The 14,007-nt window shown below is 46.1% G+C and overlaps 1 protein-coding gene across 1 annotated transcript; it reads left to right on the forward strand.

The window, feature by feature from the left end:
- Positions 1 to 8,822: 8,822 nt before the first annotated feature.
- Positions 8,823 to 13,927, forward strand: IGFBP6 (insulin like growth factor binding protein 6). The gene is made up of 4 exons (XM_020966321.2): positions 8,823 to 9,242; positions 12,185 to 12,324; positions 12,764 to 12,883; positions 13,550 to 13,927. The coding sequence occupies exons 1-4, from the start codon at positions 8,915 to 8,917 to the stop codon at positions 13,670 to 13,672; spliced, it is 711 nt and encodes a 236-aa protein (XP_020821980.1). The 5' UTR covers positions 8,823 to 8,914; the 3' UTR covers positions 13,673 to 13,927.
- The last annotated feature ends 80 nt before the right edge of the window (positions 13,928 to 14,007 follow it).

Genomic DNA, 14,007 nt, shown 5'->3' on the forward strand with positions numbered 1-14,007 from the left:
CTTATATGAGGATGACCAGGGCTTGGAAGTGTTTGGAAGTGCCTGCTTCTTTTTTTTGGCCCTTACCCTCCCTCATGGGAGTGGTCCCACTCTTTCCCAACCCCTCCTTGTAGGACTTTCTCCTGTTCCTTCCCAGACCTCCACCTTGCCAGGGGAGGGTTTCCTTGAATATGTCCCAGATAATGGAACAATAAGGAAGAAATATAAATAAATGCTAGAGGCACTAAAGTAACTGAGGGGAATGACTCTAACTCCCTGCTTTTACTGAGCCTCTGTTCCCTGTTAGCTCATTCTTTGTCCAGGGGAATCCGTGGATGATCCAGTTTCATTTTTTAGTCTCTCTTGGGGAGTTAAATAATATGCTATTAAAAAAACAAATCTCTTTGTCTAAGTCTGCAGCTGAAGATTCTGGCAAACGGGAATGAAGTTATTTTACATTACTTCTCTTTTTGTGTGTGCAGCTGACTATGACCTCATGAAATACACAGAGACCAATAATGCTTTGGATTAACCACAAATTGACATTAGTACTGCTCTTAGAGACTAAGTGGATAGTATTGAAAAAATAAGTTGTTGGGTTTTGTTTTTCTGTTTTGTTTTGTTTTGTTTAAACAGGGGGTAGGGTACAGAGCCAAGATGGTGGAAGAAAGAAGCAATATAGCTAAGTTCCCAGCCACAACTCCTCCAAACAGATTTATAAAATGTATCAGACCGTGTCTTGACGAAGAAATCCAGAAAAAGTCACAGCAATTCCTTTGTTTGGCCTAGGTCAGCACAGAGAGTTCTGCAGATATTGGGGGCCGGGTTGGGGCAGGAATACCCGGCAACTGAGCTTGCCAATATCCAGGGAAAGCCTTCATGCCAACACAAAAGGAGGTCCCAGGACCACACTGGGGCACTTTGAAAGGGACAGCTTTGTTACCTTCACTACCCAGTCCCAGGTCATAGCTCTAGGAAAGAGTGGAAAGGAGAGCTGCTGAGTAGGGAGGACCAGGGAGGTATATGGAGGAAGAAGGAAGTTCACAAGCCTACAGCAGCAGCAGTAGTAGTGTGGCTCAGACCCCACACCCAGAGCAGGGTCTCGCTTTCACCATCCAGCCCAGCCAGCCAAGGAATAACTAAGGCAGGAAACCAAGACCAAAGGGAACCTACAATTCTGCCATGATGAGTCAAAGGAGCTTTCCAGGTGGCTGATAGGAGCTGAATCCAGCACAAGTCTGTTCTTGCTCAGACCCAAACCCAGATCAAGAACTTACAGAGCTCTAAGGGGGCAGCAATCAGACTTTACCCTGGATCACTGAAAGCTTGCAAGTGCTCAGCCTTTCTCTGAGATCTTGGAATAATGCAACACCCCAAGAGAGTAGCAACAACCCCAGCCCATAGCTTCTTTCCAGAAACGTGGCAGCCTTAACATCAAGTCTGAAGTCAGGAAGTAGACTGAAAGAATGGGCAAGCAAACAAAACTCACCATTATGAGGGATGCTCAAGACACAAACCCAGAAGAAGAAAATGAATCCAAAATATCAACACGCAATGCCTCAGTGAAAAAGTCGGTTGGGCACAAAGAAACAGTGATAAGCTCTAGAAGGGGGAGTGTCACCTTCTCTGCTCTTCCTAGGAAAGAGAGAAGGGGATGAGGGGGAAAGGAGGGTCAATGGCACCATTGTCATTCTCAGCAAACATATACACCTACAGTTTCTCCAGCAGCCTTGGTGACTTAGGAATGGTTTAGCCATCCACATCCATTCCACCGCTACTCCACAAGCATGGTGGTTGCCTAGAGATCTACCCCTCTCCCTTGTTCTTTAACCTATGATCTTCTTGTAGTTGAAGTAACTAAGGCATGTTGGATGTGGGGAGGAGTAACCTCCCTTGCCACCCCCCCACCATGGGGAACTCCTTCCTAGACTTTCAACATACTTGCCTTTCTCTCTTTCTCTGATGTCATTCCCTCTCATTCTTCTCTTTCTTGAGGAGGGGAGAGTCTGGGCTTCCAATCTCAAGGTCTTGATCCCATAGTTCTCCAAACAGACAAACATTGGTGAGCTTTTAGTTATACTTGGAAACAAACTGTAGAAAATATATTCAGGGGCCAGGATGATCCAGGGCACTTGGGGCTTTGTGTTGGAGTTCATTTGTTAGGGAAGTTTAGAAAATGTTGAAAGGAACATACATCCTGCACAGCAGCAAGGTGAAAGGCTACTGGGACATAACAGTACATATTTGTAAGATAAAATCTTTGTATCAGATGTTCTTACTGAATTATTTTTCTTTGCCACAAGGGAAAGTTCAGTCCACAGAGTGGATAGGAAATGACTCTCTGATGTAAAGACATTAAACATGTGGGTTTTTTTTAATTGTTTATTAAAAAAAAAAAAGAAGGAGGAGGTGAAAAAATCCCAGGTCAAAATCAAAGTCTTCAGAATCAGCTCAGAAAACAGGCAGCTACTGCTTTAGGAAGCTGCCTGCACATCACTAAAGTCAAAGGCTGGATCCTTTATACAATTCAAGATATGGGCAGTATGTATCAGGGATATCCAACCCAAACAGAAATGAGGGCCAGTAAACCATATCTAAAGATCTCCTGTGGGCCATATATTGAATTAGAAAACCACCTATTAATATTATCTATGTTTTATTGTATTTTTTATTTATTGTTAAATTTTTTTCCCAATTACATTTTAATCTGGTTTGGGCCATTCTCAGGAGTGTCGTTGACACCTTTGGCATACATTGTCTTGCGCGCCCCCCCCCCCCCCCGCCCCCATGTTATAGATGAGGACACCACGGAACAACAAGGTTAAAAGTGATTTAGCCAGGGTCACACATGTAGTAAGTGGCAGAGCTAGGACTCAACCAGATCTTCTCAGTACTTTTCCCACTGTACCAGACAAATGCAAAAATATTCCAATTGAAAGAGGAACCCCGGGTGTGAGAGGCACAAAAGTCCCTGTTACCCACTGCTGAGGACTTCATTGACATTGCTGATATCTCCTTAACAAGGTGCAAAATTCCTTGACCAGGTTAACCCTTTGACCAGATTTGAGTTCTCTTTGTTCACAGAATCACTCAGTTAATGATGCTGAAATTCATAGGTGTTTACTTGAGTTTGATGGTGAAGTTTATGGGTACCTACATCCCCTATTCCCTTGGTCTTTAAAAAGTGAGCTAGAAGACACAGAAGAAGCATGGTGGTAGAGAGGAGCCAGTTGTGTTGGGGGTTTTGTTAAATAATTTATTTGTTTTAATGAGCCAAGATCTGTTCTTTCACCCTCCCACCCCATCCCCATATGAGAATATAGGAAAAAAGAAAGTCATCACAAACATATATAATCTTTGTATTTAAGTGTAAAATAAAATTTACCAAAAAAACCCCATGTATAAACAATCAAAATTAATTTCCATATTATCCACATCCAAATTTTTGTCTCATTCTGTATTTTGTATTCTGTAATATTTATCTCATTCTACATTTTGAGTCCATTATCTCTCTATCAGGAGGGTAGTATGGTAGGATGTTTTATCATTAGTCCTCTGGAATCCTGATAGCTCAGCACAATAGCATTCTATCACATTTATATACCATCATTTGTTCACCTATTCCTCAATTTATGGGCAACCCCTCAGATTCTCATTCTTTGCTACCTCAAAAAGAGCTATAAATGTTTTTGTACATCCTTAGAGCTTGTTTTGCTTAGAACTAATCCCTTCTTTTATCTCCTCTCCTTTAATTCACCTGCCCCTTCCACCCCTTTTCCACCTATTTCTCTGTTAAGTGAACTGTATTTCTGTACCTAAGTCTGTGTATATTTTCTTCCTTCTTTCGACTAATTCAGATGATAATGAAGTTTAACTATCAGCCACTTCCCCACACTCCCTCCTCCTTGTGTGTATGAGTATGTATACATATATATGTACACATACATGCACACATATGTGTACATATATGCACACACACATGCACACAATGTGTGTGTGTACATATACATACATATATATATATATATATATATATATACTTATGCCCTGATTATGGGAGATAATTTTCCCTAACCTTTCTGTTCCTCTTCCCTCACCCCTAGTGTACTTCTTTCCCTCTCTTTTCATTTTTTCTTTAACAGAACCACTCCCAAGCCTTGTCTAATTAGACTTCCTCTATGGACCCTAATGGGACTTTCTACATGGACCCTGGGAATATTCAGAGGGGTCCCACATATCATCTCCCCATATTTGAATGTGAGCAGCAATTATCCTGATTTGCTCCTTTTTCATTGTTCTATTCATGTTTACTTTTTTTATGTTGCCCGTAATCCCTATGTTTATACTTCAGAGTTTCTTTATAGCTCTGGTCTTTTTTTAGAAATGCTTGAAAGTCCTCTATCTCATTAAAAATCTATTTTTCCCTTTATAGTATTGTACTCAATGTTGTTGGTTAAGTTATTCTTGACTGTAAGCCCATATCCTTTGCCTTCTGGAATATTATAATCCAAGTTCTCTGTTCCTGCTATAGAAGTGGCTTGCATGATCCTGACTGTGTTTCCTCAGTACTTGAATTCTTTCTTTCTGGCTGTTTGCAATATTTTTCCTTTGAACTGGAAGCTCTGGATTTTGACTATGATGTTCCTGGGAGTATTCATTTTGGAGTTTCTTTTAGGAGTCTTTCTATTTCCACTTTGGTCTCTGATTCTAAAAGATGTTTTGGTAGTTTTAGTAGTTAATAGTAGTTTAGTAGTTAGAGGGTAGTTTTCTTTTAAGATAGCTTGAAATATGATGTCCAAGCTCTTTTTTTGGTCCTGGCATTCAAATATTCTTAAATTTTTTTCCTCTTCAATCTTTTTTCCAGGTCAATTGTTTTTGCTATGAGATAATTTATATTTTCTTCTATTTTTTCAGCCTCTCTTTGTTTTAATATTTCTTGCTGCCTTGTGGAGTCATTGGCTTTTATTTGGTCTATTATAATTTTGAGGCAGTTTGTTGCTTGGGTCCAGGTTTTGTACTTCTTGTGCTAAGTTGTTAATTCCCTTTCCAATTGTTCCTTCCATAGCTCTCATTTCTTTTCCAATTTTTTCCTCAAGGACTGTCATTTTGTTTATTTTTTTAAACATTTTTTAACTCTTTCTTCGTCTCTCCCAAGAATTCTAGTTCAGCTTGTACCCAAGTTATGTTTTTCTCTGAGGCATTGTTCGTAGATGTGGAGCCATTCTCTTCTGATTTGTGTCTTAAGTATCCCTGCCACCATAATAGCTCACTACAGTGGGGTTCTTTTGTTTGTTTGCCCATTCTTTCAGTCTACTTTCTGACTTCAGAGTTTGATGTTAGGGCTGACACACTTCTGGAGGGAAGTTCTGGGGCTGGTTCTGTTGGTTTCTTGGGTGTTGGGTGCTGTGTTATTGCAAGATTTCAGAGACAGGCTGGGGACCTGCAAGCTTTCAGTGCTCCCAGAGCGGTCTGATCTGGGGCAAAGTCTGATTGCTGCCCCCCTTGATTAGAGAGAGCTCTGCTAATTCTTGACCTGGGTTTGGGTCTGAGAAAGAACAGACTGCTGCCGGATTCAATTCCTATCGGCCACCTGGAAAGCTCTGTGGGTTCATCAAGGCAGAATTATAGGTTTCCTGCTTTGGTCATTTCCTCTGCAAGCTAGGCTTAGATGGTAGAAGTCAGATCCTACTCTGAGAGTGGGATCTGAGCCACACCACCACCACTGCTGCTGCTGCTGCTATTGGCTTCTGAACTTCCTCTTTCCTCCATACACCACCCTGGTCCTCCCTACTCTGCTCTCCACCACTGCTGTGGGCAGGGCTCCTTCTCACTCTGCCCTGGAACTTGACCTCCCAGAAACAAAAAGCACTCAGAGTTGCTAGAGAGTCAAACATCCCTTCCTTCTGGTGAGCCCTACCTTCCCAGGGACCTAGACAGTCTTCCCGTTTCAGTATAGCTCTGGATGGAGCCTTCTGTAAAGGAATAAGAACTCAAAGTTGATAAAGAGTTGACTCTCCCAAATTAGATAAGTTCTTTCTGGGGGAGGGGGGAGGTTGGCAGGGCTGAACCCTAAGGTAGCAGTATAAATATGGAGGATTGTATAGGTCTCTAAGAAAGGTACGAGTCTACATGAGAAAAAAAAGGATGGCTGTTTTAATCATTTGGGGACTTGGGTGTGAACCCTTGGAAAGTCTTAGTAGTACAATGTAAAAAATGGATTTGGAGTCTAGAGCGCCCATGTTCAAATCCCACCTTGGACAAACCACTTAAACCTCTCTGGGCTTCAGTTTCTTCATCTGTACACTTCCTATGATCATTTGGTCTTCCAGATGTTGAAATAAAGCCTGTCCTATAGTACATGTCACTGAATAGGCATTGCCTCACTTAAGGTGAGAACTTGAAAGATCTTAGCTCAAAAGGGGCCAAGGTCTCCCAGTATATCCTGGGCTGTATCCCATCATTCTGATCTATATCTTGCCACTGGACCCAGATGGCTCTGAAGGAGAAATTGAGGCTGGTGACTTTGCACAGGCCTCCCTCACTCAAATCAAAGTCAATTGCAAGTCCTGTCATCATCTCCTTAATGTCATGGTCCTCCTTGAGAACAAAGGACAAACCGCAGTGCAATACAACCTGTGAATAATTAGGCTACATGAGACCTGAGGGCTCTTTTCCTCCTGTAACAGAAACTTAGATGCTGACCAACTTCTGCTGTTTCCAGTGAGGGGGCCAAGATCCAAAGAGAAATTTCTATGAGAAATCCCCATAAATGAACCAGGTCTGTGGTTCTAAGCAAAGCCTACATCTAAAACAAACAAACAAAAAAAACCCCTTAATTTTTTAGTCAGCAGCTGGGATCAGGAAGGGGACACGGCCATTTCTTCCCTAAACCCCACCTCTAATTCCCTTTCCCTCTCCCTTTCTCAGTGCCAGAGGGTGGAGCTGGAACCCCCAGGGAAGAAAGGCCTGAGTCAAGATTGTAGGAAAACAGAAATAAATAATGTTGAGAGTTTGGGGACAAGAACACGGCTCCTCCCTCCTGACACCTGGAATAAGAGAATTATTGGGAGAGCAGAAGGGATAGATGAGAGGAGCTGATGTTTCAGCTAATGCCATTTGTTGAACTGAACTGAATTCCAAGTTGATGACATTGGCTGTTTCTCTTGGGTGGGTTGGTGGTGAGTGACAGCTGCCTCCTGAGAAGTTGACCTGGGCTCATTTATAGGTCAGTAAAGGATTGCTGAGGCCAAGGGTTAGAGTGGAAAGAGAAAAGCCTCTGCAGTCAGAATACATATTGACAATTCTGCTTTGGTTCTGTATCACCTTAGGCAAATGACAGCCTCAGTTTCCTCCTATGTAAAATGACGAGGTTGGACTGGACTCTGGTTGGTCTTCCAAGTCCCTTTCCAACTCTTTAATCCTATGAATCACATCTTCTGGCCTCCCCTTCCTCAGGTCCTACCCTCTTCCCCAAACTTTGCAGCTGCAAACTCTAAAATAGCCCTATATCACAGGAAGGGTGGGAGCAGGATTCATGCTTCTTTTGTGATTAAGGAATAGTTTGAAGGTCCTGGCTGAAGTTCTTGCTTGGGGGCCCAGAATTTAAACTTAGTCACAGCCTTGAGCCTTGTTTTAGGAAAGAATGAGGTGGCTATTGCATAACCAGGAGCTGGGAGGGTGTGGGCTGAAGAAGGAAACGATCCTGTCTCTTCCTGTGGCCTGGGCAGTGAGTGCTGAGGGTGTGTGTATGTGTGAGATCCGAAGGCAGGAGGGAAGCCAACAGAGGGTGGGGAGGGGGTCGAAAAGGGAATATGAATTTCTGAGCTGAAGTAGAATATGTTTTTGACTAGTTCCTGCCCTGATCGGCCCTAGCCCCAACACTCTCCCTCAGAACAAATCTTCATCTCTAATGGGGTTGGTTCCAGAAGTTCTCTGGAAAAAAAAAGAAGTGGGAAGTCGAATGAATGATAATAGGGAGCTGGTAACGAGCAGATGCAGGGGAAGATCAATTCTGATGGATGATACCGGGTTCTGTCTCACTGCCCCCCACCCACTTTGAGGTATTCTCTCAACCTCCATGCCCACATCCTCCGCCCCTGCTTTACACATATACACTCTGGCTAACTGCCTATCCCAGCCCCCACGTGAGCTGACCCTTCCTACCCAGCCCACAACTGTCCCCATTGTACCCTTTATCCCCCAAAGCTCTCCTCTGCCCTCTCTGAGATAATATACCTCCTTCCCATGGACACTCGTCCCATCCCGGTTCAGCTCTGCTATCTCTTCCTTCCCTAACCTTTACCCTCCAAGCTTTTCCCGTTCTGGCTTAGAAGGCTCAGTTCTTTCTTTCATTCTCCATCCCCGTCAGGTTTTTCCTATTCCTGCCCTCAACTCTATTGTCCTGTCTAGCCCTGTTCCCCATCTCTACTCTATATCCCCCTTTTATGATTTCCACAATTGTCTCATTCTTTCTCATCTCAGCCTCAGCTCTACCCTTTCCCTTCATCTTCCTCTTCCTCAAAATCCCCACCAACTTTAGGCTGCCCTCAGTCTCCCTCCATACACGCTTTCTCTCAGGTTCTCTCCCCTTCATCCCAATTCCCCGCCTCCCCTTCCCCCACACCCTCCTCCCACTCCCACAACCAGCTGCCCTGTTCCCAAATTCCGGGCGAGATTCCCAGGAACAAAGCAAAAAAAAAAAAAAAGACAATTTGGGAAGTAAACAGAGAATGGGAAGGGGGAGGAGGGAGTACCCAGGTGGGGGGGGCCTCTCGAGTCCCACCCAGTTTGGGGAATGCCCCTGCCCCCCCCCTTCACCTGGCTCTTAAAGGGGCCGGCCCGGGGCTGGCCAGCTACTTAAGACAGAGGGGCTGCGGGCGCCTGCAGATGCGCTCCGACTGCTCCAGGAGGGTGGGAAGGGGTGGAAAACCAGGCCATGACCCCCCGCGGGCTCTTGTTGCTGCTGCTGTCCCTGTTGTTAGGTGCCCATCTGGGCACCTCGGCACGGTGTCCAGACTGTGGGCAGGGGGCGCCGGCGGGCTGCCCCGGGGGCTGCTTGGAGGAGGAGGAAGGGGTAGTGCAGCCGCAGCCAGAAGGATGTGCAGAGGCCGGAGGGTGCGTCAGGCGGGAAGGGGAACTATGCGGGGTCTACACCCCTAACTGTGGTCCAGGGCTACAATGCCATCCCCCAGAAGAAGATGAGACACCACTCCGAGCATTGCTGCTTGGCCGGGGCCGCTGCCGAAGGTCCAGGGGGCCATCAGGTGAGTTCTAAAGCCCGTCCCCACCTCCCTCCAGGTGCCTGGGTGAGCCCAGCCCCCAAAGGAGGGCTAGAGAAAGACTAGCCCCCCTCAGAATTGTGAGTCGTCCCCCCCCCCAATTCTATCCACTCATTCTTAGCTCTATTCATTGTCTTCACACCCATCCTTCTGGCCCTGGAGTCTCCCTACCAACCAGCTCTTCCTCCTTCCAGGTTGAGTGCTGGAGAACTAAGTGCAAAGGGGAGCCTCTAGGGAGGTGTAGCTAAGGTGGAGGGCAGAGGCAGAGATTACAGCTAGAAAAGGCAGAGTCTCCGCACCTAGCTACCATTACCTACAATATTCTAGCACTCCCTTGTCCCCATGGACTAAGCGGGGAGGGGGGAAGAATCTGAAGGTCTGAGTTCTGGAGGCCCAGAAGAGATTTTGGAATATGTACAGGATTTTGATTTCTTTATCATCAGGGAACTTCCGGTGTCAGAATTCCCAAGTCCTAGGATGTTGCCAGAGACCCCCCCCCAAAAAAATAGTTGTGACTTGCCTAGTCAGATGGCCAGTAAGTGCAAGAAAAGGAACCTGAACCCAAGTCTTCCATGACTGAACTCCAACACTCTTTATCCACTAGTTCACCGTGGCTCTTTAGGTTCACAAGCCCTTTTATTCCTTTCCTTTTGTTTCACTGGGAAATTGGGGTGGCAGGTAGATTTGGGAGTCTAACTACAATATCCCAGCCCAATATGTCCAGCTCTTGTTGCTCAAGACTCAGGAACCAGGGAATGGACTGAAATTCCTGCCTCCCACTTTCCACATCTCTGGGATGGAGAGGAAAGAGCTAGGAACACAAAAAATAGCCACTATATTCATAAATGTTCTTCTTCCCCTATTCCCTGTGCAATCAGTCACCCTTGGTCTGGAAGAAAAGAAAAATCAGGACAGCAGTCCCTCTATTTCCAGGGAAGCACACTTGGAAATGGCATGGAGAGTAAACTCAGCTTGCAGGTTTCCCCGATCCTGTTAACCCTACCTAATATTGCATTGAATAGAGAAGGTCAGTCAGTCTACAAGCTTTTTTAAATGCTTACCAGACTCCGGGCACTGTGCTAGGTATTGTGGATACAAAGAAAAGGCATGGTTTACCCGGGGCAACCACATGCAAACAGTACAAACAAGATATAAACAAGATAAATAGGAGATAATCAACAGAGGGAAGGCACTGGCATTAAGGGGGATCAGGAAGGCTTCTTGGAGAAGGGGAGATTTTAACCAAGATTTAAAGAAAGCTAAGGAAGTCAGGAGGTAGAAGTGAAGAGGGACAGAATTCCAGGCCTGGGGCGGTGTCAGTGGAAATGCCCAGCGCCAGAACATGGAATATCTTGTTTAAGGAACAGCAAAGGAAGTCAGTGTCAGGATCAAAGTAAAAAAGTGAAGTTTGAGAAGACGGGAAAGGTAGGGGCCATCAGGTTATGGAGAGGGCAGAATTGAGTCAGAACTTGAAGGGGCATTAGGGGTAGAGACTGGACGGACATCAAAGGGAAAGGGATAGAAGAAAAGGAAAGGATATGGGCAGGGGTATCACCAAGTTGTCAGGGGATTGCGTCAACCCAAGAAAACTGGAGGGACTAGAAAGTGGTGAAGAAGATAAGAAACCCTCACCTTACCCCAAATACATATGAGTTTATAGTGGGTGTTAGGACAAAGCTTGCAATTACTTCATGATACAAACTGGTTAGGTCTGGGATGTTCAGGTTCAATCCAGAACTGACTGCATGACTTGGATTGAGGTTAATCGTTATTGGTATATTTGGATACCAAGGAGGTAGAAGAAGCTGCTGGTTTGCCAAACACTAACGTTATAAGGTTCGAGAGCTTTGGGGTTTACAAAGAAAGATTTACGGATGAAAGCCGATGGAAGTAGAAAAAAGATGATGTTACACAAGAGACTTTCTCATTGGCCACAGAGAGACGGAGAAGAGGTCAGAGAAGAGAAATAGATTTTGTCTTTGGGGCAAGAGGGACATAGACCTTTTAGAGCTAATGAGGAGATATAACTGATAATTATTCTTTTACCTGGGACAAGTTCCAAGAAGTACACAGTACCCTTTTACTTTGTCCAGTGCTGCCCCCCACCATCTTGAGTATCCTGTCCCCCATCCCCCAATCCCTTCCCACCAACTCCCTTGCCTAGATCCTTCCCAATGGAGAGAAACAAGTCTACGGATCAAAAGGTACTCCCTGCACTCCTTCCTAATGGTCTCCACTCTACCCATCCTAGAACTACCGCACCCTTCTTCCTTCTCAGGACCTGGCTAAGGGACCAGAAAGAGATCCAGCAGGGACCCCTCCCCCATCCCCTGCTGGATTTCTCTGAGAGTAACCAAACCTCAGGCACCGGGAGGAGTAGGGGTGAGTCACAAGCAGGGTCAGGCAGGGGACACACATTCCTTTTCTGTCCCTGCTGACCCCCTCCTCTCTATCCCCTCCCGCCCTGCTGCATCCCATCAGTTCCTGGGCTTGGGACTCCCCCTTCTGGCCATTTGTGGAATGTCCATTAAGAAATTAGTTGGAGTAGGGGAAGCTCCTGATTAAGTCAGACATAACAAAAATAATAACAATCTCACACTTCATAGCTCTTTACATTTTTCAAAATTGGTTCACATCTATTTCCCCCTCACTGCAGCCTCATAAAGTAGTTAAGGCCAATGGTGTTAAGCACCATACGACAAATGAAGAAATTAAAACGCAGAGAGGTATTAGGACCTGGCATCTCTGGCTCCAAAACTTGAGTTCTCCCCAGCTCAACCCAAAGCCTTTCTCTTCTTCCCGCTTAGGAGGGAGCTGAGGAAGAGGGGTCTCCATCTCTTTTCCAAGTCTGGGAGGAAGACCCTCCTCCCACCTCCCATCCTGATTATAGATCTCCTCTCCTCACCCTCCACCATGTTTGTCCACAGCGGAGAGTCCTAAGGGAACGAAGCCCAGCCCAGGGGGCCCCCAACAGCAGGATGTGAACCGTGGAGGTCGAGAGAAGAACTTGGGCACCCCCTCCACTCCTTCCCGACCCAGTCCTGGGGGTGGACAAGACAGTGAGATGGTGGGCAAGGGGGATCACAAGGGGTGGGGTGGGTTGATGACAATGCTCACCGGGGGGGAAAGGGTGGGGGAAAGTAATGATGGAAAGAAACATAGAAAGAAAGACCTTGGGAATAAGCACCTCTGAATCTGCCTCTTAGGGGAGGGCTCCAGGGGTCATCTCTCAGCTCTGAAGGGTCCAGCCTCTTAACCCATAATGTAATAAACTTCAAGGGTGGAGGTAAGCCCCCTTTCAGAGGCTTGCTTGGCTAATTCTTTCTTCATTGGTAAGGAATGAGCCCCTATCCATGCCAGAGTGACACATGACAGAAGGGAGGGAGGGCAGCCAAGCCTGCAGCCACCACCCTACCCAGGGGTGTCAGGGAGGAGAGGGGATATGACCTCTGGTTCTAAGAATCCTCTTGTCCCCCCCCCCAATCACACTGGCCATGTTCCCCCAGGGTCCATGCCGCCGACACCTAGAAACGGTGTTACAGCAGCTCCAGGCTGAGGTCTACCGTGGGGCCCGGACTCTTTATGTGCCCAACTGTGACCATAAAGGCTTCTACAGGAAGCGGCAGGTGAGAGCACACTTTCATCCCCTTCCCTACATCCTTCAATTAGCCCATAGACATCTATTGAGTTCCTATTACTTTTCATGTAAGGTATGGCATGAAGTGCTCCGGGGGCATATGATAAAAGAACAAGGCTTTGTTCTGCTTTTGCTGCTCCTAAGGAGCTTATCAATTAGTTGGGAAGATAGGAGATTTACACACATACACACACACACATTCACATATATGTGTCTGTAAATATACATATATATGTACATATGTGTGTGTAGGATGTATAGGGAATGAAAAGAGAACTAACAATGTAAGGCAGTATTGATTAATTACCAGTGACTAGTGAAAGCGTTAACAGTAGGAAGGAGGGAACTGTCATTGAGGGGATCAGAATGATCAGGGGATTTGAGCTAGGTCCCAAAGGACAGGCAGAATTTGGATAGTGAGAAGACTGTAAGGCAAGAGTTGGAAGAACAGAGGGCATGCATGGGTGGGTCAAGGCTAGGAATCTGAGGGCATCTCAGATATAGATACCCATTCACAGATCTGCCCCGTGCCAGGAGCCAGGAGTCTCGCATCTCCTTAACAAACCCACCTCCGCCCCCTTTGACTTGTTGACAATCAGCTCCTACCAGCTTGGACGTGAGACCCATTCACTTCCATCTCTGTGTCTCTATCCAGTGTCGGTCATCTCAAGGGCTGCGCAGAGGACCGTGTTGGTGTGTAACACGAATGGGACAACCCCTGACTGGCCCCACTGAATCGGATGCAAATTCCCTCTGTCTTTCTGACCCCAGTGGTTGAGGCAGAGGCAGGGAAGAAGAGCTAGGGCCACTGATGGAGCTGGTCTGGAGGGGTGCCATCGTGGGCTATTTATTGAGTGACGAAGAACTCAAGGTAGAAGAGCCCTGGCTTCCCCCTCCCCTTCCCCCAGCATCTCCATCTCCCCCTGGTCCTTCCTCAAGCTGGGCTGTGTGTGTCAGTGATTCAACTATGTGATAGTTGGGAAGGCTGTTGGTGTTGAATTGGGTTGTTAATAAAGCTGAGTTGGGGTCTTGGTGTCTATGTGTGATTACTTCCTTCCCCTGCCCCTCTTTCTCCTCACACACATACCTGCCGCCTCCCCCCCCCGACTTATT

Source organism: Phascolarctos cinereus, unplaced genomic scaffold (genome assembly GCF_003287225.1).
Source record: "Phascolarctos cinereus isolate Bilbo 61053 unplaced genomic scaffold, phaCin_HiC Scaffold_1;HRSCAF=81, whole genome shotgun sequence".
NCBI classification, from domain to species: domain Eukaryota; kingdom Metazoa; phylum Chordata; class Mammalia; order Diprotodontia; family Phascolarctidae; genus Phascolarctos; species Phascolarctos cinereus.

Excerpts from the sequence above, each read along its gene's own strand:
- IGFBP6 (XM_020966321.2), top strand. The coding sequence starts at position 8,915 with ATGACCCCCCGCGGGCTCTTGTTGCTGCTGCTGTCCCTGTTGTTAGGT. Across the intron at positions 9,243-12,184 it reads AAGGTCCAGGGGGCCATCAG|CGGAGAGTCCTAAGGGAACG; the intron begins GTGAGTTCTAAA and ends GTTTGTCCACAG. Across the intron at positions 12,325-12,763 it reads GTGGACAAGACAGTGAGATG|GGTCCATGCCGCCGACACCT; the intron begins GTGGGCAAGGGG and ends ATGTTCCCCCAG.